Below are 27,199 nucleotides of genomic sequence, written 5' to 3' on the forward strand. Positions count from 1 at the left end.
TCTAGTGAAAGTGCGAATGAGTCTTCAGCACTGATTGTTTTTGGCGGTGCGGGGTGCGGGGTGCGGAGTGCGGGGTGCGGGGTGTGTTTACAAAAAAAAAAAATTATTTTATTTTCAAATTTTTTCCAAATTTTGATGATGAGTTTTGGATTTTGGAAAAATTGATTTTCTGTGTTTTTGCGATTTAAATATCAGTATTTTGATCAGAACATTCAAAATATTGGTCCAAATATGGAATGTCATGTCTCGTTGAATTCGTAATTACATTTCCAATCAGTGTTTCCAAAAAAAAAATTTTGTATTGTAAATAATGTAAATATTTGATACCGGCAGCCCGGTAAGCTTAATTCGTTAGTCATTAATTCCGAAAAATATTGTTTTAAGTTCAAAGAAATCGAAGTACTCTGGTTTAGGGGGACCTAAAATTTTGATTTGGGGCATTTTGAAAGCCTCTGTTAAGTTTTATGCTAAAACATATTCTATCCTCTTAAATATAGTTGATGACAAAATATTACCACTCCCTGTATTAATTGGTCGAGACGCACTGAAGGTAATGAACGTTCAATTAGTTCATAAAAAAATTAATAATGATACTTATAAATCTAAAGACTCTTCCCTTTTCACCGCTAAAATGAACAATACAAATAATTTAAGTACAGCTATTCATAATCCCATAAATTTAAGTCATAATCACAACTCTGGTTTAGATAATGAAAATTCTGTAGAAATTTTGGGTACTGACAGTGATGCGCAGAGATTTTTGGCTGACATTGAGCCATCATTAGAGGATTCATTTGAATCATTGAAAAAAACTTTTTGCCACGCCCTCTCTAACACCCACAAACCGCCCAAAGCTGCCACGCACACACTTATGAAAAATGTTTTGATATTTTTTCATTTTTGTATTAGTCTTGTAAATTTCTATCGATTTGCCAAAAAACTTTTTGCCACGCCCACTCTAACGCCCACAAAACCGCCAAGACTCTCCTTCGCACTTCGAATAGCTGAGTAACGGGTATCAGATAGTCGGGGAACTCGACTATAGCGTTCTCTCTTGTTTTGAGCTGGAAACACTAGCGGTAATAAATGCGTTGCGTCGGTTTAGAGTATACCTTGAGCATAGACCGTTTAAGATAATTACGGATTGCAATTCGTTATTGCAAACTCTTAGTAGAAAAGCTATTAATCCTAGGATTGCCAGATGGTCCCTTGAGTTAGAGAATTACGATTATTCGATTATGCATAGACCGGGTGTAAATATGGCCCATGTGGACGCTTTAAGCAGACAGATAGAAGTTGTCAAGTTGTTAAAAGATAGTGAGTTTGGCGATAATGAAGACTTCTTAGAAAACCTTGAGGAAACCCGTAGAGACAGCCGTAGAGACCAACTTCTAGAGAACCGTAGAGACCAACTTGTTGAGACCGTAGAGACATCCGTAGAGACCAACCTTAGAGACAACAGTAGAGATAGCATAATTCAAAGCCTTTTAGAAATCCGTAGAGACAACCTTGTTGACAGGGTGCATCTTGATGACCTTTGTGAAGATCCCTTAGAGAGACTTCGTGTTATTTTGGAAGAAAACCTTCGTGAAGAAGAAGAGCAAGAGAATGGTGGAATAAATTGTGAGAAAGCGGCCAGTTACTACATGAACGGTAGTAAAATGGCCTGGGGAGATGATAAATTGGAGTTTCGTGAGGACGCTTTTCTAAAATCAATACCGTTAGTTGGAGTTGTAGGAGCAACACCTGATGACGTAGACCTAATTCTACAAACGGAGCAAATGAGAGATAAAAATATAGTTCATTTGAGAGAGAAACTAGAGAATGGAAACGTGCGTAACTTTGAGTTAAGGGATGGACTAGTATGTTTGTATCAGTGTGATTTTTGAGGTGGCGTGTTGAAAATACAAAAGTCACACTTATGCAAATCTGTGTGTATGTGATAGTGATGGGAGATCTTGGAGAGAACGCGCTCTATTATTGCTCTCTTTGTTCTCTCTCGTTGTTGCCTCTCACATGCTTATTATAAAGTTATCGTTCTATTCGCTTGGAGACTACTAATGAGTGCGGTTCGGTGGCTTAATAAATGAAGTATCAAACAAGAATAAAATAAATGTGTTTTCACTAATTGGCTGAAGGGCTGGATTATAATAAACATAAACGTGAATTAAAATCATAACTTCAATATATTGTTACAAAAATATGTAAACGATTTACATTTACACACCATCTTAACACCGACATAAAGTTTGATATTCCCCCATTGGACTCGTGCGATGGCGTATTGACCAAATTGATAAGGGGAGATAAGGCACCTGTGGCAGTTGAATCAGGTCATCTATTACTGGCAGTTTTTGAAGTTCTAGTCCCCTATAAATACAGTCTTACCCACCTCCGACGGACAGAAGTACTTCTGAGTTCGATCGGAGAGGAACACCACAGCAATGCAAGGATTGCCAACGACTTACGATGCGAGCTAACATCTACACCGATGAGACATCCATTGGTAGTGTGATGTGTGGGCGTGGCAGTTTTGGGCGGTTTGTGGGCGTTTAAATATTGGGATGCTGTTTTTTTCAATTTTTTTGCAAAAATCCAAAAATTATCATCAAAAAAATAGAAAAAAATATAATTTTCGATTGGGAATTTATGACATTCCATATCGAAGCTAAGCTTTATGGCCATTGGGATTTTTCTAAGGAACGGAGCGTCTAGCACATCCCAGTTATTCTGGGTTATCGTTTGTTGTTTAAATGGTTGGGTTTAATTATCCTTCATGTCCAGTGTCCGTAGTCACTAAATCTTCCGTCTTGCATTATAATCCTGAAATCCATCCTGGAAAGTAGAAAGGAAAAGTATTGTATCAGTTCTCTCCCCGCACCCCGCATCCCGCTCCTCGCAATTTTAACGCATAAATAATTTACCATTTGCACGTAGAATAATGAGTTATTCTAAATTCATTGAAATACATAACAAATATTTCGACCCCAAAAACAATAACACGTGATGTGAATTTTATGTGTTGGCTTAGGTTTAATTTTTAAGTAAGTGTAGTTAGCGAATAGCCCTGAGTTGTGTTAAGGTCAAGTGATACTAAATCTAAATACTAATTTCTGGCCGGAAGCACCAAGCTATGACGAGGAGCACCGCGAGCGTGTCAAGTGATCTTCGCGCGGATCCGGATCCGGTGCTGGAATTACTCGGTAAAGCCGGTTCCGTTGGCTGCGTATCCATATCTGCTTCTGGTATCTCCTGCTCCCTCGTCACCTGTTCCACCTGCGGACGAGCATGACCCGGTCGTATTTCCACCTTGGGAAGGGGAAAGCAGTAGACCCTTTCGACCTCCACCGCCTGGGGCACAATGCTGTCGGAGGAGAGCGAAGTTTCCGAGACGGTGAGGGGCACACATATGGTCGGCTCCTCGGAGGCATTTCGATCCTCGTATGGGATGCCCACCCGGGTAATATTCAGCGGCACGGTCTCTGGAACACTCAGTTCGCTGTGCATCTGGGCGGAGTTCAGGGAGTCCTCGTAGTACTTGTACTCGTCCGCCGGATCAGAGACGCTCTCATCGCGCCGGTCAATGCTCCCCTGAAGGTTCCCATCTATCCTCTCGGTGCTCGCCGTAAGGGAGGTGCTGTCGATGAAATCAGTGGGCCAATTGAGTAGACCCGCAGTGGACCGAGTGGCCTGTGTGGGAGCCGGTGGATGCACCACCGAGGATTGCATAAACCCTGGAACCATGGAGCTTGTTGCCATTGGAGCTGGCATTGTGGTGTCGTAGGGATAGGGAGGGTACGGCAGCGGCAACCAGTTGTCGTCGGCGGAATTCTTGGAATTCCTTCGATTGTCCGTCGTTGTCGCCTCCACGGACTCGTTGAACTGCTTGGAAATGCCCTTCAATATGGGTTCCGAATCGTTGACCCTGGCCAACTCAAACTGTTGTGGCGCCTGCTGAGTGCTGATGCGTCGGCGCCCATATTTCTCTGCCGAACTTTCTCGGCTGGCTGGACGGGAATAGACAGGATTCTGGTAGCCACCAGGCGCAATAGGAGCGGCTTGCTCTTCGCTGGAACTCGAGGGCTTGGCGTCAATAGCTGTGGTATAGAAGTATTTTAGACATGAGCGAGGAATTTCGAAACAGTCACTTCATTAACACTACATGAATATATTATTCAAAAAATGTTTAGCTTTGAATATCATTGTAATTAATATACCACTATCTTAGCAATACGTTTTAATAATTTAGTAAATTGAAAATTGTATTTATTTTTTGAATAAACGACTAAGCAGACTTTAAAGGCATGCCATTTTTTAAGTAAGGTGAATTTGAGTCACGTGCTCTATTTCCAAAAAGTATATGTATAGGCTTTGTAGTTTTATTAACTTCTAGCACGAGCGTTCGCATGCTTTAAATGATGATAAGATTAATGGGAAATTTAGATTTGAAGCTGAAATCTTACCATCTGCCGGCAATCCCATGAGCATGGCTTCCAGGCGTCCGTAGACCCGCTCCCTGGGCTGCGTGTCCGACTCGATGTCCGTGTCCACCTTCTCGGGCCTCTCCGGATGCTCTGGCTTCCAGTTGCCGTACACCACCGCCTCCTGACTGGGCGTGGCCGGCAGGGGGGAGCTCTCCTCGCGCCACAGTGGAATGTGCGTGTGCACAGTGGAACTGATGGGACCCTCAGCCGGCACATTTGGCCAGTTTCCCAAGCCCTGGGCAGGTGCTCCGCCTACTGAAGCGGGATTTTGCATATCCGCAATGCGTATACGCCCCCTGGGACGAGGAGGACCCTGCAGCTGCTGTGGGGCAATTTGCTGGCAGCCACTGAGGGCTATGAGCAACCACAGTAGACACCCTTTCCAATGACTAACCATATTCAAATTGAAAACGTCTTTCTGTTTTGATGATTTACTTCTTCTTTTTTGCAGATGCTGTGCCACTTTTCAAGTTTACAGTTGGTTTTTATAGGTTTATTGATTCATTCTCGTTTTCAGCAGCCACAATAACAATCTATTGTTTGATTTTTTTGTATTTGCTGCTTTTTCTATGACGGAGCTGCGATGTCAATGAAATATTCACATCTATAGCTCTTCACATCTTCACTTTTCTGTCGATCAGCCAACCACTTCACTTCCCCATTTCTTTTCACTGCCCACAAACAAATATTGCTATTGGTACTACCGCTACCAGTTTTCGGTTTAACGCTCTTGCGAATTCGATCTTCAGCTTTCTTATAGATATCGTAGGGGAAGTATCTCTTTTGCTGGCGATTTGCGATCTGCACGCGACGGCTTCTGAACGGCAACTGAGTTGGCCAAATCAATTTCAGCGCCTCGCAAGCCCACAAGAAAGATTCTTTCTAATCACGGGCCATAGAAATTTTCCTTTGTTCGGCTTCGTTATTATATGGTTTTTTTCGTCTTAATTATGCGCAAGAGCGTTGAAACTTAATGGCGAATAAACATTCTTCGGGGCCCCGCTTTTGGGGTCTGCTTCTACGGCGGTGGTGAAAATGCAGCGGATTTGATTTATCTTCGGCGAGAAATAACCGCATAGTATAGTATAGTCTGAGTGTTTACGTTTTATGCAAATAGGTGGCCAAATCGTTTGCCGTTTTGTGGCCCAAAAGGTTATTCGCTTATTTGTTCTTTCAACCTGATGACAGTGGATTTTGGTTTTTGTTAGTCTCTATATTTGCGTAGCTAAGGGCTACTCTTTTCGAAATGCCAAACGGTAAAACGAACCTACGTTAAATAATTGGCAGAACAAAGTGGTTTCTCGGCGGGAATCGAGGCTACGCCAGTAACCCATTCGCGGACCACTTCAACTGGCTTCCTCAGCCTTCCCCCAGGCACTCCCTGCCCCCGAAAACAAGTCGAATGGCACTGGAAAATCTGTCGTAATTATGCAACTGGCAACCAGTCGAGAGACTCCTCTCGCAGAAGAAAATTTCCATGGCGGCGGTGTAGAAATATGGAAAATTGGAAAACCCAACCTGCATGGAATGGGATCAACAAACTAACGTAATTCGATCTGCGAAGTAAACAATAAAGCAACGAGAGATGCGAGATGCGAGATGCACGGGTAAATGGGGAAATACTTTGAGAAAATAATGAGGACCCATAAACGCTTTGTCACGTTTGTCTGCACATCGTGGATATGGTCAGCTGTAAAACGGGAAAAATAATGCTAGAAAATATGGTAAATCCATCATCGAGTCGGTTCGGCATAATGGAAACGTTAGTTTTCTTTTATTGTTTCAAAGCAGCGAAACTTTCACACTCGTTAATAAAATATTATTAATTTGATTGAGCGCCCCTGTCTGTTGGTTTTATGGTACTTAATGGGAAATTAAAAAGTTTATCAAACGATTATCATTCAGAGTGGTTATGCGATTTGGAAGAGCTTGCAGAGTGAAATCACAGTCTTGTTGTTGTTGATATAGAATGCGAAGGAGTCACGTTTCCAGGATCATCGGTTCGGTGCACCGCGGTGGGGGAATGGAATGGGCGGATCTATTGGTTCTATTGCTTCTATGGGATCTATTGGTTCTCCAGCAGACCGATGTACTGGCCATTCTGGTTGGCCACTCGTCGCTCCTCCAGTTTCCTCGCAAAGTCCGGATCCGACTTAGCCCGCTGCTCCAGACGCTCCTGCTGCAGCTTAATGCCGGCATAGATCTGGTCCAATCCCTTCTGTATCTCCTCGGGAATGGCCGGCGGAGTGGGAATGTGATCGCCAGTGGCCCTGAATCCATTCTCGTCGGCCGTGTACTGCACATTCACGAGAGTTCCCTCCGGAGACTGGTAGGAGTACTGGCCATGCTGCACCAACACTCCATTTGGATTGGTGTCGAAGTCCTTGAGGAAACCGGTTTCCTCATGAATGATGCTATTGCCCGTCTCGTATTCCGTCTTGTAGCTGCCATCGTCACTCTGCTCCTTATTGTACTTGATTATGGGTATCCAGGTGCTGGTCTCTCTGAGGTCTTCATGGCGATGATGGTCTGGTTTGTCGTCGCGTGGTATGTTGTTCACATTTTGGTGCTGGTGCTGATGGTGGTGTTGTCCTTGGCAGGAAATGGCCAACAGCGCAAGAAGTATCTGAAAGGATAAGTTCAGCTGAAGCTTACAACCACACGTATATAACTTAATTACAACAAAATGCATTCCCTTATTATTATAAGCACAATTTGCCAAACTTATTTTCAAACAAAATAATCACAAAGTTAAAATCTTTCATAAAATACTTCGCGAAGTATATCCTTTGATGTGATGTAAACTATTTAATTTCATATTTAAGAATACCGAACTTTCGCAATGCTTGCCAATAATTCTTCTGGAATCACTTGACCGAATTTGAAAATCCAACGGGCTTGAATTATTGGTTACACTTACGAGCACTTTCATTTCGCAAGGAGTCTCTGCCGCTTATCCACTGTATTCCACTGATTTGGCCCGCTTTGTCGCCCGTTTGGCTGGCACTGATCGCACTGGCTAGTGAAAGCAGCTCCGTTAGACACTGTGCCAAGCGCGGCCCTATTTGGGCCTTATATAGGCGATTCGCTCTGCTCCGACCCGATCCGATCCTCCTGTTGCACTCGTGTCCATACCCACACAGATGAGCCATGAGCCTCCATGGGAGAGCGTGCATTTGCTATTTCTGATAGAGCTGGAGTTTCTAATGGAGACGGAGTTGCAGATGGAGATGCAGTTGCAGGTGAAGATGGCGATGGGAGTGGAAGTGGAATTTGCCATAGAAGCTCTTACTTTTTTTTAGCTGTCTGATCCGACCGATCGGTAATTGTTGTTTGTAGGCTCGTCGACGCTTAAATGCTAAAATCGTAAAAAAAAACTATTCACTGTCGCTCTCGTTTGAGGCTGTTTCAGAGGCTGAGGCAGTTCGATTTCAGCAGGGATTCCAGAACTATGAAAATCATTAAGATAATGCAATCATTCTATAAGTTTTTTTCTACAATAAATGTTGATGTTTAGTAATTTGTATAATCTTTTTGTAAAATTTGATTAGTTTGCTATTTTGTTGTATTGCCAAATTTGGTTTTAAAGTTCGTTTTCTAAGTCTTTTCCCATAAAATAAAAAAAAAACTTTGCGCGCTGAGTCAATTTCTTTATTATTTATCGTAAAACAAAATCAGCTCTGAAAATATTTATTTTGACCATTTCTGACCTTGTTCTCAGGACCTAGTCCTAGGATCTTCTGATGAAACACCAAGTTCGTTTCCTAAGTCTTTTGTTTTAACACATGAAAATACCAATGAAATGCTATTTTATACATTTCTCAGTAAAAATAGCTAATATAATAAAATGTCAATTAAAGTTTACTCATATATTACATACTTATAACCCTGTTTGCTCTTTTTAAGCCCCTTTATTACCGGCACCCACCTTAACCCGGCTTATTGTCGCTGTTCGTATTTGGCCCGCTCGTAGGCCCGGCTCAAATGTCTGCGAAATGTCCGTCCCCCGTAAGCGCGTCCGGTCGTTCATCTTCGCAATGCCGTTATTTAGAAACAAGCGAGAACGAGTTTTTTTTGCTTTGCTTTCGTTGTTGACTTGGCCAAAAGCGACAGTGGGCTCTCTCACTCTCTCGCGCGACTGAAGTGCATTTGAAGTGCATCCAAGATGCTGCTCCCTCGCGGCTTCGGTTTCGGATTCATTTTCAGATTCGCACTCGGACTCAGATTGGGATTCGCATTCTTGTAATTGCGGCAGTTTGGCGTATCCAATACCAACACCAGCGAAGCGCGAATTGTTGTAACAGCCAAAGTGCCTGGCAGATGAGGCAAGACGATAATTGAGTTCAAAGCGGGCCCGTGTCTTGGCAAATGTTAATTAGTTGCCAAACAATTGGGTTAATCTCCAGCGCGTTTTCGGCCCAAGAGAACAAATAAACAAACATCAGTTGTTTTAAAGAAAAAAAAAAAGAAAAATGCAATCATAGAGGAGGTTCAACCTGCAAGGGACAATATGCAGCGAGTGCAACAACCGACGAAGTGCCGGCAATAAAGCCCGAAATGCTGCCAAACTCCAACGCCTATTGCGACAAACGACTTCTCCTCCCTCTGGGCCAACGTGTTTTGGCCAACTCTTCGTCTTCCGCACCCACGACTGCAAGTCAAACGCCCGCCAAGCCCCCGGTTCGCAATGTTGTGATGCCGTGTGTGGTGATGTTGCCGCTGGTTGCTGGTGATTCATTGCGGGTTGTGCAACGCTTGGAGTTGCAGTTCCACGCACGGGCGAAAATGAAAATAAATAACGAAAGCTGGGCAAGGTTAGCTTTCGAGTGCACCACCACAGACGCGCCGAGCGAGCTAACCATCCCACTACCAACCATACCAACTGTGGCCCACTCACACAGTGACCTGTTGCTGCCGGCACGGGGAAATTGCAGCATCTGCAAATGTCAAACGATTTCACCCTTACATTCTTAGCATTTGTCGAGCTGCTGCCGATGCGACTGATGCGACTGATGCTGCTGCAGATGCTGCTGCTGCTGTTCTTATGAAGAACGTGAACAACATTTGACATTTGGGTTCCGTTCCATTCCGTTCGGATTTGGCTTTATCGCAGCAAGCCAACTTGGCTAACAGAACCACGTTGCTGGCCATAAATATTCAGGCTGCTGCCGTGTCGGTTGTGAAATGAAATGCCTTGTCGATGCGGCCAATCTTGAGCTTGACTCGTAAATAATGCTCTAGTGGCGATTTTGAGGCAATCGTCAGCGGAACTTAGCTTGACATAAAGATCACGTACCGCTGGGGTGACAAGTGGCCCGGCCATAAAGCACTTGATTAATTCTTAAGCGGTACAAATTGGCTTAACGACTCATTCTATCTCGATTTAAGCCGCAGTTGAAACACATTTTATTCACTTTAGTTAATTATGTAGTCTTTGGTTTCCTTTTGATGGGATCAAACAGGAATCCAGTGAGACTGGTATTAAATAAGTGCGCTTCGGTTGTCAGGAAATTCATTTCGATTTTAAAATCGGTCTCTGGCAAGAAGGCTGGTAAATTTTCGGCAATATTGATATTTGGGTACACGTAAAGACCCTGGAAAAACGTATTAGAAAGGCTTTCAATATTAAATGTCAGAATTACCTTGGGATGCGGACACTTCAGCTGAGATCCCTGCTTTCCGAAGGCTTTGACGACAATTGTCATGAATCTGTGACCATGAATTCCTTTGGCAAACTGGCATATGTCCACGTTCACATCAATTACCTTCTGCAAGTTGCGGGAAGGCTTGCGAGGCATAAACAGCTTAAAAGTGGCATTAAATTTGGTAACATCCTTGATGTATTGCAGCTCAGTGGTGATCAGGTACTTCTGAGGCTCTATAATGATGCACTTGTGTTCGGAAATGTAATCCGGATTAGCGACGCAATTGAAAGTTTTCCACATCAGTTTCAGGCGGTCCTTTGTAAATGTCTAAAAATAGTTAATCAGAAGGGTTAGTCTGTATATAATAACCATATAAAAAACCTTGGCTGATTCGCTTTGGCTAGCCAAGAATATGAGCAGAATCAGTAATTGAAACTGAGCCATGATGTAATTGCAGCTCTGATCAATTAATACTGTCGGTTTTAAAAACCAAAAACGCACAATGAGTGAAAATAGTCGCAGATAATTGTTTTCCATAATATACCCCAATAATTGATTATTTTCGTGATTGCATTTTAAGTGGGTTTTTGTACGGCAATCAAGCTCGCAGTTTTAAATTTTAGCGATAATGTCTTCGTTTACGGACGCTAAATACGGTCAGTTCGTTAAAGTGGTCTATACACCATAGAAATATAAATAGTTAGTTTATACCTATTTTTCAGGTATTAATAAAACATGAAAACGGAACCATTTGTTATTTATATATTTGTTATTCAATAATTTCTCCTCTCAGGCTTACGTTCAAGTACAACTGACGGCGAGCGTAAAAATCAACTTGAATAAACAACTGGGAGGAAGGCACAAACATGGGTAAGGCCTCTTCGATGCTTATATTATGGTAGTAAATGGTACCCTGTAATGTTAGCATTAGAACATTGAATAAAATATAAATCAGTGATATAACCTCTTTGACTGGACACTTTCGTGGTTGGTTGCTCGACTTGACGACCGCATTAAACATGTTCGATACCATGGTACCTTGAACCATGTCGGAAATAACACGACAGCCATCGAAGGTAATGTCGAAGAATTTCCGGTACAAAGTGGATGACTTGAATCTCGTTGAGATCTTGATGTAAACCTTAATTTGGTCCAGTTCCGTCAGCAACTTCAGCTCCACATTCAACAGGGAGCGCCGAGTGCCTCCCATTTGGCATGTCATCTGATCAGCATACTGAGGTCCCATCTGACAGTCAAAGCAATCCCATCGCAAACGCCTCTAAAAATGTTGTGATTTATTTACTTGTTTAACTACTCAATTTATTGCCAGTGCTTGGCTTCCTTGGCTTACCTTGGCTTCGGTATAATGGAACACGTGGATGAGTATCAAAATCATCCGTAAGCAGTTTAGCCACAGGTAGAACATTACTGTCGACAGTTGGTGGCAAACTAAATTGGCCTGTTTACTGATAGATTTTAAATCGAAATTGGCGCAATTACCAGCTCGAAACATAATTGCTTATCTGGATAATTTAAATTTCCAATTGAGCGAAACAATTCATTTGAAGGAATTCCTTTGCTATGGTAACAGTTAACTAAATGCAAAACTATATACTATAGTCTTATTTTATGCCCACATATTTATCACTAGCGATTATTTCAAAAAACCTACTGCCACAAAGTATGCAGAAAATAAATTCAAAAGCTGTGTAATAAAGCTGTAAAATGGAAAAATGTAAAAAATATGAGCGAAGAAAAAAAAGGTATATGTGTATATTTTGAAAAAGTATATTCATTTGTTTCTTCTTTTTGATTTATATATATTTATTTGCTTTAAGGGTACCATAAAATTTACAAGTATTTCTTCCTTCGGTGCCTTTCCTTTGCCACCTCATAAAGATGCCCATGCAAGGTGACATTCATGGCAATGGCAACCTTGGGTATAAAGAAGTCCAAGTTCACAAAAAACTCTGATTCGCTTAGCATTGGCGGCAGATCGGTGACCGAAATGTTTTTCGATTCAAACGTACCCTGTAAGGATGGGCTTAAAATTATGACTTTTTTTAAACAAATTAATTACCTTTGGAAACGGGCATCTCCAAACCTTGGCGTTGCTGTTCTTCGCCAAAGTGTTGACCAAAAGATCGATGAGAATCTTCCGCTTGCGTTCCCGCAGAACCTTGCACACGTCGAAGGTGATGTCAAATATCTGGGTTATGACCTTTTTGGAATTGGGTATGGATACTCGAAGGAAACCACTGAAGGCAGTCAACGGTTGCACCATTTTCACAGATGCCTCCATGGTCCGGTTTCTAGGAGTTATGATCCTGCAGTACAGGTCGGCGAAATAGTGGGGATTGCCCACGCAATCCATTTCCTTCATTTCTATATAGAAGCCCATGTTCTGTTGCAAGGAAATGCTATTATTAAGATATTTTCAGATTTTATGGATTAAAAACCCACTGGCATCAGCTTGGCCGTATCTGTAAGTTGTATACGCAGCAGACTGCATACTATAATGCCGAACCACCAGATTATTGGCAACATTCCAGTGTCTCAATGGTCGATCAACTGATCCCACGGTCGGCCCATATTGCCCGCAGAGTAAGTGGCATAATCCACATCTAATGACAGTTTAATCATACCCATTATTGAGTAATTAAACGACTTGCGCGAGTAGGGTATTCTGGTACGGCCCATTGAGTTGGGCACACACACTTGATACCCAATTCCTAGCCGTATCCATATCGGCATCAATGTCATTCGGATCTGGCGGCATTTACCATCGCTGCGCCATCAGTGTAAACAAATCCGGCAGTTGGCTCATGACCACCAGCTCCAGCATCACCATCCCAACCCATCCGATCTCCACTTGGGAATCATCAGTGTTAACCGCAAGCGTGAAGGGCAATTTGGTAATGTAATGTTATAGGCCACGCGAGGCTGAGAAGTGAGTTCAGTTCAGTTGAGTTTAGTTGTCGTTTTCATTATCGTTTTCAATATTTATTTCGGTGTGTGTTTGCTTAAGACTAACTACGGAATGTAGGCATTTCAATTTCGTATGGCATTCAGGCAGTGCATAATACTTTCAAGCCAAATATTACAGGGGCTCTATGGACATATGTTAAACTATTGAGGGGCCACGGGCAGATGGTCGCCCTCCGGCTGGAATCCATTCTCATCGGCCACGTAGCGCAGGGTGATCAGGTTGCCATCGGGATCGCTGTAGCTGTAGGATCCGGTCTGAACCAGCACGAGCTCCTCGTGCTCGTCGATCACCTGGCCGTCGGAGGTCTCCGTCTTGGGAACGATGATCTTCTTCAGGTAGCCAATGTTCTCCACGCGTATTCCGTTCGAGGTCTCGTAGCTATATGGATTGGAAGAGATCGGAGTTACATCCTGATCTGATTACCCATAGGTATATTAGCTCACCTGCTGTTGAAGCTGCCGTCGGCGTTGTTCACATTATCCTGCTTGACAATGGTGGCAGCTGTGGTCGTGGACGTGGGACTGGCCCGCTGATCCTGGGGCCTGGCCAGGACATAGCTGAGCAGCAGGGCGGAGCAGACGAGGAAGACGAACTTGTACATATCGAGTGGGAGTGGGTGTATATCCTGTCACGGAGTGATAAGTGCTAAGTGTGGGCGGTATCCAGCGAGCGACTGTTGACTGTGCAATCGAGAGCCGGGCTTTTTATACTCTGTTCCGTGGCTTCGGCTGCTTACGATTGCCATTACGATGGGCGCACTAGATAAGCTTCGAAGTACTCGCAGAAATTACGAGCGGGCGCTGTGGCTTCTTTTCTTTGCTTTTTTGCTTATTTGGGATTTTGGTTTCGGTTTTATGGCCCCGCGATGAGTAAACATCAGATCGCACCGCCAACAGAGATGAAGATGGAGCGGCGATGTCAACAGGTGACAGTTTACTGCCCTCCACCCCGCGCCACATATCGCCAGATCTGGACAGGCTACGTGATTTGTCTGAGCAGTATATAATTCTTCTGGGAGTCGGCTCACCTGGGTTAGTTCCGCTGAGTTCCACAGATAGTTCCTGGGGATTCCGTTAAGGATTTGAGTTGAAGCAGCGGTGGCACACCTGAAAGTTCTTCCACAATTTGTCAAATTTTTCCAAGTCATATCGAATTCGTGATTTTGCAATCCGATCACGTTTCAATTAGGGAAATATTTGCCGCCGAAAAGCTAACGGTGAACGCAGGTGGAGACAAACAGGCCATAAAAAATGTGGAGTATTGTTGGCCATAAATCGAATTGATAACACTGCGAACTTACATATACCCATATGATGGCTATATGCTGCGAATATTAACCACAATTGTGTCATAGAGCCTAGAAATCTGCGGGAACAAAATGGTCAATGAACTGCGTTTGAATAAACCCAAAAAACAAAAGAGCCAAGCGACCAACATTTCAATTCTTCTTTGATACATATCTGATTAGCTTCGCGGTAAGAGAAATGTTCTCCAACCTTTTCCCGGAATCTCTAACGTTCTTCATTTGTTTGGCTTTGGAATTATCATAATGTTGTAAATTAAAACAAGTTAAACAATTCCGAATCACACTTTCAGTTTCTGGAAGGGCTTGCATAATACATAATACCCATTGATTTTGCCTGGTCGAATTCTCAATCTGAATCTCACTTAAACCGATTTCGGTTACGGCCTTGAGATTTTTGCCTCTCTGCTTGGGCTTCACTTGCTTATTTAACAATTTAGCTTTCAATTAGTAATTGTTTAGCGAGATGGCCGGCAAGCCAAAAACTGCTAAGTAAGGCAAATTTAACACACATTTTGGCACACATGACGCAGTGGCTCTTCGAAGTGGGGATCTCTGCCGAGCTCCATCCCTGACTAACTCGTTCATTGTCGTCGAAACGCATTTGAACTCTTTTGTTTCCGGTTACCCAATATTTCGAGTGGTTGTCTTTAGTTATCTTTTAATATTTCTCTCAGTTCTTTTGGTTCCAATCACATTCTGGCTTAGTTCTAGCGGGGTGCCTAGTGCTTCTTCTCGGGAGCCGTGTACGGATGCAGGCGGATGTACTCCAGAGCCTTCAGGACGGACTCCGGCGTGGGTGGTGGTGTGGGCAGGTGGTCACCCACCGCCTGGTATCCGTTCTCGTCAGCCGTGTAAGACACGACATAGGTCTTGCCATCGTCGGCCACGAATGAGTACTTTCCATTGACCGACTCGCCGTTGTGATCCGCATTCACGGTCTTCAAAACTCCATCCTGAGTGGCCTTTGAGCCGTCTTTGAGCTCATAACTGGGTTAATAAGTGGTGGATTAGTCGCAATAGAGCTTTAATCGCACAATCAACTCACTGATAATGGTATTTGCCATTGTACTCCACATTGGATTCCTGCGAAATCGGGTCGTCGTTGTCCGTCGCCGAAGCAGCGACCACAAACAGGGCAATCAGCATTAGGTACTTCATGTCGGGATCTCTATTCCGCTCTATCGATATCAGTGCAATGCAATCCAATCCAATCCAAACTGGTGTCTCGTTTCGACTGGTGATTCCAGCGGTAAACAAAGACTCTTATATAGGCAACGGATTTGGCGAACTCTTGAAGCCATGCTAGAATTGCTGTACTAAAATATTTAACATGAAATTAAAATGTGACCAATAAATAATATAGAACTTGTTTTGCCCCGTTCCACTCGTCGCCGGCCTTTCGAAAATGGGTGTGAAATTTGGTGCAGACGTTTCCGTTTGGTTCAGACGAAGCTCCGATTCCGGCCTGCCCCCACATTGTTTTTCAAATAAAACTAAATATAAAAATAAATAATAGTAATGCGGTGCCATGGTGCCATCTTCTATAGGCACTCGTCATCGGCATCACTCCTATTCTGGTTCTCGGCGATTCCTAACCAACTTGACCACATTTCAGCCAGCCCGCGTCTGGCCACTTTGCATAAGATGAATCTATCACATCCACGTCTCGCCTTGAGGTGCAAAACAGTATGGGAGACTAAAACAAGATGTTATATTTGGGCAGAGTCTATGAATAGCCTTACGACCCAAAGTCCTATGTAAGCTATACTCTCAATGTGTGTGCATCGCATCTGGCCAACCAGTTCTGTGAATGCATTAATTCCTTTCAGCGTTTGTCATCGCTGCTATTTGAGGAATTGTGTATCCAGATTTATGACCACGACAGAAGCTCCAATCCGCGAGGTATTCAGTGTTAGTGGGAGTGTCATTTTTTAGATGTCAAAGATAGACTACGACTACTAAGGATTATTAGAGGCCGTTGGGTTTCCCGATTCGGGCATATCCACATAAGGAAAACACCTGATTTGTTTACTTTTCGAAAGAATCTTTAATTCTTTATTTGCAGCTAAGGCTAAAGAATATCATCATAGTTCTTTACAAGAGTTTGTATAATTCACGACGCAACGAGGTGACTCCTCGCTGAGGCCTCATCGACATCTTGGCTAAGACTACGTGTAAATGCTTCTAATTTACAGACTATTTACACAAAGTTCGCTGTTGATAATATTCCTGTATATTATTTACGTAATTTCTTGTTTGCGTGTATTTTTTTTTTTACATTTTCTTTGTTGATTTCATTGATAAATCGACGATATCACATGAGTCCGAAAATGGCAGAGTTCCGGCGACTAAAAGATCTGAAGAAATTCGCATAGAGTAGAGTTCGTGGAAGAAAGCAAGAAATCAGACTGGGCTATCAGTTTCATCGGGTCATCGTGTTGTTGTGTGGTTCTCGTGTGGTGTTGTCCATCACATCCGTTTGAGTGTGTGTTCTTCAGTCAGTGGATTTGGCCGACCTTTGACCTCCTAAGTGGAAAGAGAAGTGGGTGGAGGAGGAGGTGGCAGCCCTTGGCTTGTGTCTAATGTGTGATTGTCTAGGAATCGGGATTGGGGCATTGAAGGATTGGCAGCAATCAACATGCAGCATCAGCGCAGCATATACACAACGTAATCGAGGTTGGTCAGAATCGTGGGTCAACATCTAGGGGGTAATCCCCTCCTAACGACGTTTTGCTGGGGGTGCTGGGGGCAGGCTGAGCAGGTAGTCCAGAGCCTTCTGGATCGCTGGTGGGATTGGTGGCGGAGTGGGCAGATGATCGCCCTGCGGCTGGAAGCCGTTCTCGTCATCTGCGGAGTAGTTCAGGGTGATCAGGTTGCCCTCGGGCGAGGTGTAGGACACCGATCCCCTGGCGATGATCACGTCACTGGCGTCCGGCGAGGTGGCCTTCTTCAGGGTGCCTGTCTCCTCAGCTTTGATTCCATTGGCCGTCTCGTAGCTGCAAGTTCCGATTGCAAAGAAAATATATAAAATATATTTTAAATCAAAGGGTCTAAACGAAGTCTCCTTGAGATCTTGCGATAAATATATATTATAAACTTAAAGTCACCTTGCTTTTATGCACCATTCGACTGGCGCCAAGCAAATCGAATTAAAATTCAATCAGTTGTTTAACTTTTAGCATTTCTGCGCGGACTTCTATTTAAATATGGCTCACTAATCCATATTTCGTTAGCTTTATTAGCATATTTCTTCTGATTTTAATGGAAACCAATAGCTGGTTTTGCTAACGGATTAAGGGAAAGTGGCGTTGGGGGACTACTATAAGATTTAGTTTAATCACAATCACAGGTAGATAAACTGAAATTTGTGAGCCACTTTTAGGTGTTTATCGTAAACTAAAGTAGAGATATTTATTCCCCAAAGTATGCTTTAAAGTGTTGGCTTCTTGCAACGGACAGATCTCAATTGCTATATTACTAAGATTGTTCAAGCCCGGCTTTCAACTACGATGAGTTTCAGAGGCTTGAGATAATTAAAGGTTGAAGTTCAATTAACGTGTAAATGGCTCATTAGCACGTATTATAATGAAGGCTTGTTATATATCTCAACAGTGAGTGTGTATATCTCACTTAAGACTCTAGTAAATCGATTAATTATGCTAGTTTTACTATTCGGATTACTCACGCGTAGTTGTAGGATCCATCTGGCTCTATGTTGGACTCCTGGCTGATGATGGCGATGGGCTCCTCCGCTTTTTGGGGGGCAGCCTGGCAGCAGCTCATCAGGGCGGTGGCCAGCAGACAGAGAGCAAACTGTCGAAGGCAAAACGAAATGGAAATGAAAATGGAGATGGAGAGTTCCGCAATGTTAACCGAGCTAATAAACATCTTGAATCGTGCCCGATGCTATGAGTGCCATTATGCAACGTCCCCGAGTGCCGAGATTTATTGCCTCAGCTATCTTCGCTAGTTTATTTGCTGTTCTCACATACCGGGCTTTTTAGACACCGTTTTGAGGTCGGCAAATAGATGCCAATTAAATATTTTCCACATTTCCACACTCACACACCTAATGTCGACTGACTCAATTAACTTTTGCACCAAAGTGCTTGGAAATGGTGGATATGGCGGGGCGTGTTCCACTGTCTCATCGGAGTTAACTTCGGCTGACTTCTTCTTATTTTTTGGCCACTTTTGAGCTCACCCCAGATCAAGACTTGGGCAATTGTCGCTGAGGCGAGCTGAATGGGTTTCGTTTTCCGTCTGGGACTCCAATTTCGTGTCTGAACTTTTCAGTCCGATGGACAGCTGCCAGGTGTTGGTCCGTGGGTCTGACTCTGACCTTTGCGTGGCGAGCAACAGGCTGTCTCGGAATCTGAATCCGCTAATTGCCTTTGGCTTTTAAGCCATTCAAATGGCAAGACGTGTCTGCACCCGGTGGCAAGTGGCAGGGTGCTATATGTTGTTGCACCCGCCTTTACAGCCGGCGAACCTCGTAATTGCGGAAGAATTGGCCAAAAAACCATTTCAAAAGGGCCTTGCTTTTTTCCTGAACCTTAATAAATGCCTCAAAAGCTCAACTGTGGCGATTGATTTACGATGACTTTTACTGCCGGAGCAGGTCTGGTCATATGTCTTATGGGAATTGGTGGAAGATGGGGATTGCCATGGAATTTAATATCTGACATTTTTGTAGAACTCGACTTACTTGCGTAAACTTGAGTGAAACTTACAACACTTTTTATGTGTAAATCTCAGGTGCAGGCTAACAATTGCTTGATTCGTTAAAAGTTCGCCAAAATAAGTTTTATAGGCTCAAAAGTATTAACTAGTCATTCGGAGTATCTTCCAAACTAAACAATGTCTTGAAATGTATTAAGTTAATGTCTTGTTGAGAATCACTGCCTTATTCATTTGCTTCACAAGGGGTTGCATTATTCAGCACAATCTATCCCTAATGTCGGTTTCTCGATCCTATCCTTATTGGCACTTTTTCTATATGTATGTTCCCAAACACACTGTTCTGATCACTCGACTCCTTTGGCACCCACTTACGTTCTTCATCTTGTTAGAAGCTTGGTGGTGGTGTAATCCAAAAGGCAAAGGCAAAAGTATCCTTTCGTCTGGGTCCTCAGCACACTGCAGTTGTTAATTGAACGAACGTTTCTATTTAATGATGCCCAATGCCGGCAGGTGAGTCTATTTATACGAAAATTGCACTGGCGAGGCTGCAAACAATTCAGTTTCAGTTGGCAAAGCGTCGCACACACACACACATACTATTTAGCCAAGATGCAAAGCTGCGACACGAGTACGGCCAAAACCAACAACGAACAACTAACAACCAACAAGCAACTTGGCTAGTAGGGGGATGGGTATGGGTGCACTGGAGGTGGGTGGGTTTGGGTTTGTTGGGTGACGAGGTGGCTGGCTGGCCAAGAGAGGAGAAAAACTAAACTGAAGATTCAACGCCTAAGTCGCCGTCGCAGTCGCAGTCGACGTCGCCGTTTGCAAAGAGCAGCAGAAGCGACGACTGAGGCGGAGGCCCAGTTGTTCTGGGCTGGAAATAAAGAACCACCTCGGTACTAAGTACACGTAATTTATGCAATTGCTTCAGGTTTTTGCAGATCGTCTACACCATTTAAATCTATTGCTTGGTAATTGCATCAGCCGGCGGAAATAGCTACACAGGGATGCAAATCGCTGCAGATATCGATTATAATATCTAAAGAGTAAAAGATAGTAATAGATATTATATAATAAATATATTTGTTAAACCAGTTTGCTACATTTATTTAAAAATGTTTGTATATTTACATAGCGATAAACTTGATAAGAGTAATTAGATCTGTTTTTCATCACACGGTAACTTATTAAAATAAAGTGAATACATTATAATTACAATACAAAATTTAATTGCTAGCTTTCGATTCCAAAGCTATACTATTTATAGATTATTCTGCTTGAGGATTGCTTAGATCTGTTTAGATTGATAATAAGATGTGGATGATGTAACCGTTTTTCAAACGATTTCTAAGGTTTTTAAATATTACTGGAAATTTAATGCACACCAGATATTTGTAAGTTTTAAATATTTTGTTAGTGGAATTTCCTTCAGTGTAGGCAGCCAGCAAGCGACGAAAGAAGAACGGTCGATGGATACGCCCCAGATAAATGATAATTATAATAGCAAAGATGAGATGATACCGATCTCGGCCGCCGGCGTTGCCACCTGACTCGAAATGGGGCAGGCCCATTGATTTTTGGGGGTGAACCGTTGCATTTAAATGCGCTGCCTTAATCGGCCATCGCAATCAAAGTCAGGCAGCCATCGAGCGGCATTACCCGGTACAAACCGAGTATCCAGTACACAAGACCAAACCCAAACCTTTACCCATACCGAATACTGGTATACCCATACCCAAACCGAAACCCAAACTCATGGGCAGACCTCAAACTGAAGCCGTGCACGGGGTCAAAATGCCAGAAATTGCTAAACGCCAAGTTGTTGCCGTCGCTGCCAAAGTGTAGGCGCGTCTAATGAATAGCTTTGGGCCAGCAGATGGGGCCAGACTCTACGACTTTGTCTGCAACACCGGCCCAAAACCCCCCACCCCCTGGCCCCATCTCCATCTGCATCTCCATCCGCTAACTGCAACTGCGACACAGACGGCGACAGAATTTCGTGACAAGATTGTCCCAAAGATTGTGGCCGTATTGTATTGTTTTTGTCTTTGTCTTTGGCAACCGAGAAAAGATCGAAAAAAAGAAGAAAACTCATATAGTTCGAGTACAAACTATTGCCGAACTTACCATTTTTTTTTATTTTTTTGGCTCTCTAAGCAAGTTAAAGGCGAAGTCGTCGAGGTGGAAGTCAAAGTCTGTGGCCATTGCCTTATTATGATTAACCCTTTTTCTTAGCTGTTTGCAATAGTTGTGAAGACATTTGTGTGCATTCATTTTAATATTTTAATGTGCCACCTTAAAATGTGCTAAATATATTTCCACTTAACTGGCTGTCTGATGAGATTTATGTTCTCAGCCAAGCATTTCCCATCTGGCTTATTATTATTATTATTCGGCGGCGGAACCTTGAATTGTTACGCATGGCTTCTGCGATCGGAGAACCCGATGCCACCAAATGTCAGTTGGCTCTATGGATATACATAGTATGTATGGTCTATGGCTTTATGGTCATATTCTGGTTGCCCAACCTGTTCTCGCCCGCTGTCCACTTTGAAGGTCGCAGCGCGTTCTTTACGGCAGACAGCGTAATTTGTTTTAAAGACGTTTTGAGTAAAGTCTGCAATCTGATACCCAGCAAGGGGTCGGGCATGATGGCTACGCTGTAGCGCCGATGCGAGGTGCCAGCTTTTGTCTATGTAGCTATGTAATGCTATATTTAATTTTAATTGTTTGTGTAGTTTACTTGTTCAAAACTTGTAACTAGAAATTTCCATTTAAATTTAAATTAATTAAATATGTAATAATATTAACAATAATACCACTTAACAATAATTTCAGTGCCTCTTTATTGATTTTTAAAATATTCTTTATTTGTATATTTACATATTTCATTCAAATCACTTTTAGCTGCTTTTGGAGGTCAAAATTTTAAGTTTGGCTCGTAATCTTTAGCCAAAGTTCAAGATATTCTTGTGACACATAAACTGACTTAAAGCTTTTAAAATCTTTTTAAGTCCGAAATCCTTTTCGGCTCAAGATCAAATGTTAATAACCAAGAGGCATCTGCCCACCAACCAATTCGTTCGGTTGGCATCGCTGTAAATCGGTTGTCCGCATTGACTTAGCGGTTGCGTAAGAAGCTAGAGCCGCCTTTTGGCCAACTATTGGCCACGTCTGCGGTCCAGCCTGGCATACTTTGCACTGGCTAATGCTAATGTCAATGCAGGCATAAATAAATAATTGCCCACCGCAGCAGAAGCCACCGATGGACGCGGCGGGGAACCAGTTGCTGCGGTTAAATGTCAGTGGTTCTGGTCATGTCGCGATCCCAGCTACTGCACTTTGGTGGTACACGAAGTCTGGGAGCGGGGATTGGTTTTAGTGGCCCATTCATGGTCAAGGATGGTCGTCATAGCTGCTCTGCTTCGGGGCTCTTAACTGGTTCGCGTGGTCAGGAACTGGAGCACACTGGGTGGTGTTGGTATGAATGAGTCACCACCACATGGCCTTTAGCTAATCCGTCTGGGCATTCGAGATAAGCTCTGGGCTCAGTCTATTAATGTGATTTATGCAAATTGACAGCCATCTCAAATGGCAGAGGGATCGATCTGCAGCACGTGGGCGTCGTCGTTTACAGCTCATGGCTAATTAATGCAAATCGCGGCCAAGACATTTAATATGCGGGAGTGGGTATTTAGGAACTCCTCCTCTCTCAGCAAATAGCATATTTAAATTTGTCACGCCAATGTTCTGGCATTAAGCTAAACACCCCTCTTAACCATAAGTCTCAAGAAATTACTACAAATCTTGTTTTATTTCCATAAAGCAGTTAGTTCTAAAATACATTATTGATTGTATTCACAAAGACATCTTAACCGAATCTATAGTTAACAAAGTCGAACATAATCTGCAAGAGCAGATCTACAAAAGAGCACAGCATGGTAAGTACTATGACATCCGTGTACTTCAAAAACGTATTTCGCATTAATTGAATGTTTTCGGATGTTGTAACGCCAAAGAAAATGGCGCATAGAGTGAAATTGATAAGCAGCTTACTGATGAACTCGCAAACTCTCTTGGCTCGAGACATACGCGGATACTTGACGGACTCCCTCCAACTGCCGGTCACTGGTTGCCACAGCGACCAGTTGATCCACAGCATCTCGAAGCTCATCAGAAATCGATTCAGCCAATTGTCGAACAATCGTACATCTCCCTGCCTATAGATCAGCGATGAAGACAGCAACAGTGCTCTTTTCTCCACCCATTGCCGGGCTAGAAACACCTGCGTTTCACCTGTCTGGATGTCGGTGACCTCGATGCGGCGGAGGAACCATTTCGGAAAGCGCCCGGCGTTGTTGTGGGTAACCATAACCGTGGTTGGGATGCGGATATCTCGAGTTCGTACCCAAATGTACAGCGTGGTATTGCACTTAAGAAATATATGCTCAGGATCCTGCATGATTGCAATATGCCGAATAGGTTGAGATTCGCCATGGAAGGACAAGTGCAAGGAAGCTGTGGTTCCCGAATTTATGCGACCTCCGGTCCTTAAGGAGATTAAAACATCATGCAACTCTCCCGTTGACTCGTCGTCCAGTTCGAATTTCGGAAATAGGATGGTCTTACTTGGAAGTCTGTTTCGGTATACATACAGCCATAGAATCCATAGCAGTATAATTGAAAAGAGAGCGACATAGACAAGTATAATTAAAACATTTAGCTTTGCTGCATTGAAAACACCAATGGGCACCTCCACACCGGGAATATAGTGCAAGTAATTAGTATAAGTTCCGAGGACATTGCAGGTGCATCGAATACCCTTCTCCACGCTGAGGTCCATCGTGGGGTAGCACCCATAGTAAGACCACTTCTGATTATCCAAACTCGCGGAGTACCGCCATGTGTCACAGCTGCGAATCTGAAAAACGAAAGCAAATCTCGCCGGTCCGTTCTCTATGGGAGTATCGTCGGTCTTATTTATCGAGGAATGGGCATAAACTCTCAGTGCAATATATGCTCGTTTAGGTTTATGGCAGTTATTTCGCAGAAGAAGCGTTGTATTCGTCGTTGATGCCGGGATGGTGCACTTGGAGTCGGAGATTTCGCGGAAGGAGGGCTTGTGCTTGGTCCTCAGCACCACCTGAAGTTTGTGAGTGGATGTGGTGAAGTGCACAGCCAGCAATGTGTGCTCCATCAGAACCATGCGGTACATCCGGATATCCTTAAGGTTTTCTAGAGTGCCTTCTCTAAGGCAGTTTTCTATCTCGGCCGTGGACACGAGGATCGCTCTTGGGGATATCCCGCGGCGCATAAAACTGTTGCTGTTCTCGGCTGTCAATGCGGGGTCATAGGTTATAAAAGTCTTTGTGTGAATTTGACTCTGATTCAGTGGTATCTGCACCGTGAAATTGTCTTCTCTTTGAAAAATCCGCACTGAAAGCACCAGAGTACTGGGCCTCTTGTAAATCGGGTACCACCAGTTCAGTTTCAGTTTGATAGAAACCAACTTGAGGCATACTCTGCCCTTATCCGTTCCAAGAACTTCCCTCAAAACTGCTCGCCCGAAAAAAACCATATGAATCCTATCACTGGTAAGTAGTCGAACGATTCTCTTGGGAAAAGTGTGGAAACATTGAACATCCAGTGAAACGTTGGACGTTGCCTTCCTCAGGTCACCAATATCGGTTCGTTTGATACCGCGATGATAGTTTAAATGACGATACAGGCGCTCCATTTCCCAAGTGGAGTTCAGCCAGATAATCCACGGAAAATTTGATTTGGCGTTTCCCACTTTCTGGGTCTCATCCACCAATTTTTCAACAAGCGACTGATCCAATTTTCCAGTTGAAAATGCCCGATAGTATTGATTGTAAACTGACCACGGTGGACGAGAAGATCTTTGGCAGAATCTCTTTATTATTTCATAGACCTCTCTGCACGCTAGTCTTAAGTTATCAAATGGCTTTTCCATAATAAACGTTTCTTCCTCGTTCTTGTCTATTTCGTCAAAGTTGTCATTAATCATCTTGACCATCATCGTAAGTAGAGATTCCTTTTGCTGACCTACGAAGTATAAGCGATGTGCCAAAGTTAAGGTGAGGTTAGCCAACCTTGCGAGGGAACTCCGCGACTGGAAAGGAATGTTTGTTAGATTCCCAGTAAGAAATATTCCAGATTCCGGTTTAGTCATGTGCGATGCTGCAGATTGAATGGTTTGCAAATACCGATCCACAAGTCCTTTCTGGAGCAGGTCATGAATATTGTGGGGAACACTTCTCAGGGGCGTGATCTTACCTCTATCCAAGTGGTGCGGCATGCCCATGCTACATCGCATACGAGCACCTTTATGGAACTGGTAACAGGCAAGTAAACCTCGCAGTTACAGTCCGCACAACTTCCGAGCAGAACTGACCCGGCATAGTACCAATACTCCTTGGGACCATTCAAGGACACGAAGTTTTGGCAGCACGGATAGAACGGCGTGATTGCCTCGTATCCTTGGCTTGGATAAACCGAACACAACCCGCCTCTGGGACCCGTATTTCTAACCAGGGTTTTTACCTTCCGGCCATAGATGCCATACTTTGAAAATACAATGAGCTTTATGCGGATTTCTTTAGCTGCAGAGCGTATGTACAATGCTAAGTCTCGACTGGTGACCAACAGCTGACCATCAATATACCATTTGTATCTGACAACTTGACCTCCGCAATTGGCGCAGCTTGATCTTAGATGAATCTTTGCGCTAGGAGTAAAGAAATCGTTTCTACAGTTCCTTACACATTCTATCGTTACTTGTAGTATTTTATGATCTATCACGGTAATACCTTGAGTCATTCGTGATGATACATTGGGATTGCCATCTCTGGAAACTTGCAGACGAAAGGTATATTTGCAGCCACTTTTAAAGGAGTTGGCCGGAATAGAAAACACCGCAACTATTGAGAAAACATAATAATGCACATATCTATCGTTTAAATTAGAATCTCACCCGACGATATGTTCCGATGGCAAAATGGATTGCGAATGTCATCAGCGGAATAGCAGTTCCAATTGTAATGAGAGAACTGGATATCCCCTCTTCTCTTAGAGAAATCGTAGCTCAGGGAGCCGTTCATCCAGATCGTTTCACTTTGTCGGGCCAGTCTATTTGGACCACCAAGAATTACGGCCTCGACATTACCCATAATCGATTTTAGGTAACATCGCGCTGCGATGTGCAAGCCATTCACCTTTTCTTCGACTTGTAAAAGATACAAATTTCGCCAGGGTTCATAGGAAGTGGGAAACCTCATGGTGAATGCCGGAATATTAATGAAAGGACCATCTGTGGCATATGATGCAAACTGTGCTGTGGAATGGATGGATAGAAAAGGTGGTTTGGTACACTGAGCTGCTCACTTAACCCAACGAAATCTCTGAGACTCCAGTGATATGTTGCCTTCATTGTCAGGTTACAGGATTCCAGAAATAGGGCATTGATAAAAAGGCTCCGGGTTATCAGAACTTTTCGTGGTGATTGGGGATCTGAACACCTGAGCACTGTCAATTGCGGAGAACAACGCTGGGGAAGAGTTACTTCAATGGGAACAGATATTTTGACCTCATATATCCTCCTTAATTTTATTCGAGCAAGAAGCGTAAGAACCGAATCACTGACCGACCAAAAAGTTGCGCTTAAATTGGCAAAGAATCCCTGTTCATATTCGGCTTTAGTTTTCGACTTGATTCCATAGGAGGAAAGCTCTTCACTGATTGATGATGTGCTTTTGAAGCTGGGACCCATTTCTTTAGCTACATCTCCCAACTCAAAAAGGGCCAATAGATAGCTGGGAGTACCCAGCCATATAGTTACTTTGTACTTAACAGGAAGACTCTCCATGGCTATGACGATATTAGTGCGCTTTCCGTAGGGCACATATTCACTGCAATACACTTTGATATTCGCTTCTTTTAGTTCATTCGTTTTCGCAATCTGTACCGTCAAATATAGTAGTAGAAGCACATGTATTTTTTTAATTTTCGACATAAAGTCATTTTTAACAAAATTGATAGAAATCTCAGTGATAATGGAATCTCAATTTTA

The 27,199-nt window shown here is 43.3% G+C and overlaps 9 protein-coding genes across 10 annotated transcripts; all 9 read right to left on the minus strand.

The window, feature by feature from the left end:
• Window positions 1-3,009: 3,009 nt before the first annotated feature.
• LOC122614152 lies at window positions 3,010-4,881 on the minus strand. Of its 2 annotated transcripts, none has more exons than XM_043788645.1 (2): window positions 4,464-4,881; window positions 3,010-4,097 (listed from the first exon to the last, which is right to left on the minus strand). In XM_043788645.1, the coding sequence occupies exons 1-2, from the start codon at window positions 4,879-4,881 to the stop codon at window positions 3,100-3,102; spliced, it is 1,416 nt and encodes a 471-aa protein (XP_043644580.1). In that variant the 3' UTR covers window positions 3,010-3,099. The 2 variants fall into 2 exon arrangements, 1 of the variants encoding a protein (XP_043644580.1); XR_006325729.1 differs by lacking the exon at window positions 4,464-4,881 and adding an exon at window positions 4,218-4,315 and having other exon boundaries at window positions 3,956-4,097.
• A 1,668-nt stretch (window positions 4,882-6,549) lies between these two features.
• On the minus strand, window positions 6,550-7,513 carry LOC122614354 (endocuticle structural glycoprotein SgAbd-2). The gene is made up of 2 exons (XM_043788922.1): window positions 7,405-7,513; window positions 6,550-7,110 (listed from the first exon to the last, which is right to left on the minus strand). Exons 1-2 carry the CDS (start codon window positions 7,414-7,416, stop codon window positions 6,550-6,552), a joined length of 573 nt encoding a protein of 190 aa, XP_043644857.1. The 5' UTR covers window positions 7,417-7,513.
• Window positions 7,514-9,907: 2,394 nt separating this feature from the next.
• Window positions 9,908-10,573, minus strand: LOC122614779. The gene is made up of 3 exons (XM_043789432.1): window positions 10,511-10,573; window positions 10,127-10,444; window positions 9,908-10,078 (listed from the first exon to the last, which is right to left on the minus strand). The coding sequence occupies exons 1-3, from the start codon at window positions 10,571-10,573 to the stop codon at window positions 9,908-9,910; spliced, it is 552 nt and encodes a 183-aa protein (XP_043645367.1).
• Window positions 10,574-10,898: 325 nt separating this feature from the next.
• On the minus strand, window positions 10,899-11,525 carry LOC122614812. The gene is made up of 3 exons (XM_043789469.1): window positions 11,481-11,525; window positions 11,094-11,408; window positions 10,899-11,042 (listed from the first exon to the last, which is right to left on the minus strand). The coding sequence occupies exons 1-3, from the start codon at window positions 11,523-11,525 to the stop codon at window positions 10,899-10,901; spliced, it is 504 nt and encodes a 167-aa protein (XP_043645404.1).
• A 455-nt stretch (window positions 11,526-11,980) lies between these two features.
• On the minus strand, window positions 11,981-12,679 carry LOC122614731. Its single transcript, XM_043789376.1, has 3 exons — window positions 12,593-12,679; window positions 12,210-12,533; window positions 11,981-12,160 (listed from the first exon to the last, which is right to left on the minus strand). Exons 1-3 carry the CDS (start codon window positions 12,674-12,676, stop codon window positions 11,981-11,983), a joined length of 588 nt encoding a protein of 195 aa, XP_043645311.1. The 5' UTR covers window positions 12,677-12,679.
• A 473-nt stretch (window positions 12,680-13,152) lies between these two features.
• LOC122614563 (endocuticle structural glycoprotein SgAbd-4) lies at window positions 13,153-14,001 on the minus strand. Its single transcript, XM_043789129.1, has 2 exons — window positions 13,562-14,001; window positions 13,153-13,496 (listed from the first exon to the last, which is right to left on the minus strand). The coding sequence occupies exons 1-2, from the start codon at window positions 13,717-13,719 to the stop codon at window positions 13,259-13,261; spliced, it is 396 nt and encodes a 131-aa protein (XP_043645064.1). The 5' UTR covers window positions 13,720-14,001; the 3' UTR covers window positions 13,153-13,258.
• Window positions 14,002-15,065: 1,064 nt separating this feature from the next.
• LOC122614224 (endocuticle structural glycoprotein SgAbd-3) lies at window positions 15,066-15,886 on the minus strand. Its single transcript, XM_043788754.1, has 2 exons — window positions 15,470-15,886; window positions 15,066-15,411 (listed from the first exon to the last, which is right to left on the minus strand). The coding sequence occupies exons 1-2, from the start codon at window positions 15,580-15,582 to the stop codon at window positions 15,144-15,146; spliced, it is 381 nt and encodes a 126-aa protein (XP_043644689.1). The 5' UTR covers window positions 15,583-15,886; the 3' UTR covers window positions 15,066-15,143.
• A 601-nt stretch (window positions 15,887-16,487) lies between these two features.
• LOC122613415 (endocuticle structural glycoprotein ABD-4) lies at window positions 16,488-19,591 on the minus strand. Its single transcript, XM_043787572.1, has 3 exons — window positions 19,480-19,591; window positions 18,110-18,237; window positions 16,488-17,420 (listed from the first exon to the last, which is right to left on the minus strand). Exons 1-3 carry the CDS (start codon window positions 19,486-19,488, stop codon window positions 17,144-17,146), a joined length of 414 nt encoding a protein of 137 aa, XP_043643507.1. The 5' UTR covers window positions 19,489-19,591; the 3' UTR covers window positions 16,488-17,143.
• A 3,390-nt stretch (window positions 19,592-22,981) lies between these two features.
• On the minus strand, window positions 22,982-27,151 carry LOC122613434. The gene is given in 5 exon segments (XM_043787614.1): window positions 22,982-25,407; window positions 25,410-26,051; window positions 26,105-26,464; window positions 26,515-26,691; window positions 26,774-27,151. Coding segments are annotated over 4 exon segments (3,474 nt in total). The 5' UTR covers window positions 26,561-26,691; window positions 26,774-27,151.
• Window positions 27,152-27,199: the final 48 nt, after the last annotated feature.

This window comes from Drosophila teissieri, chromosome 2R (assembly GCF_016746235.2).
Source record: "Drosophila teissieri strain GT53w chromosome 2R, Prin_Dtei_1.1, whole genome shotgun sequence".
Classification (NCBI taxonomy): Eukaryota; Metazoa; Arthropoda; class Insecta; order Diptera; family Drosophilidae; genus Drosophila; species Drosophila teissieri.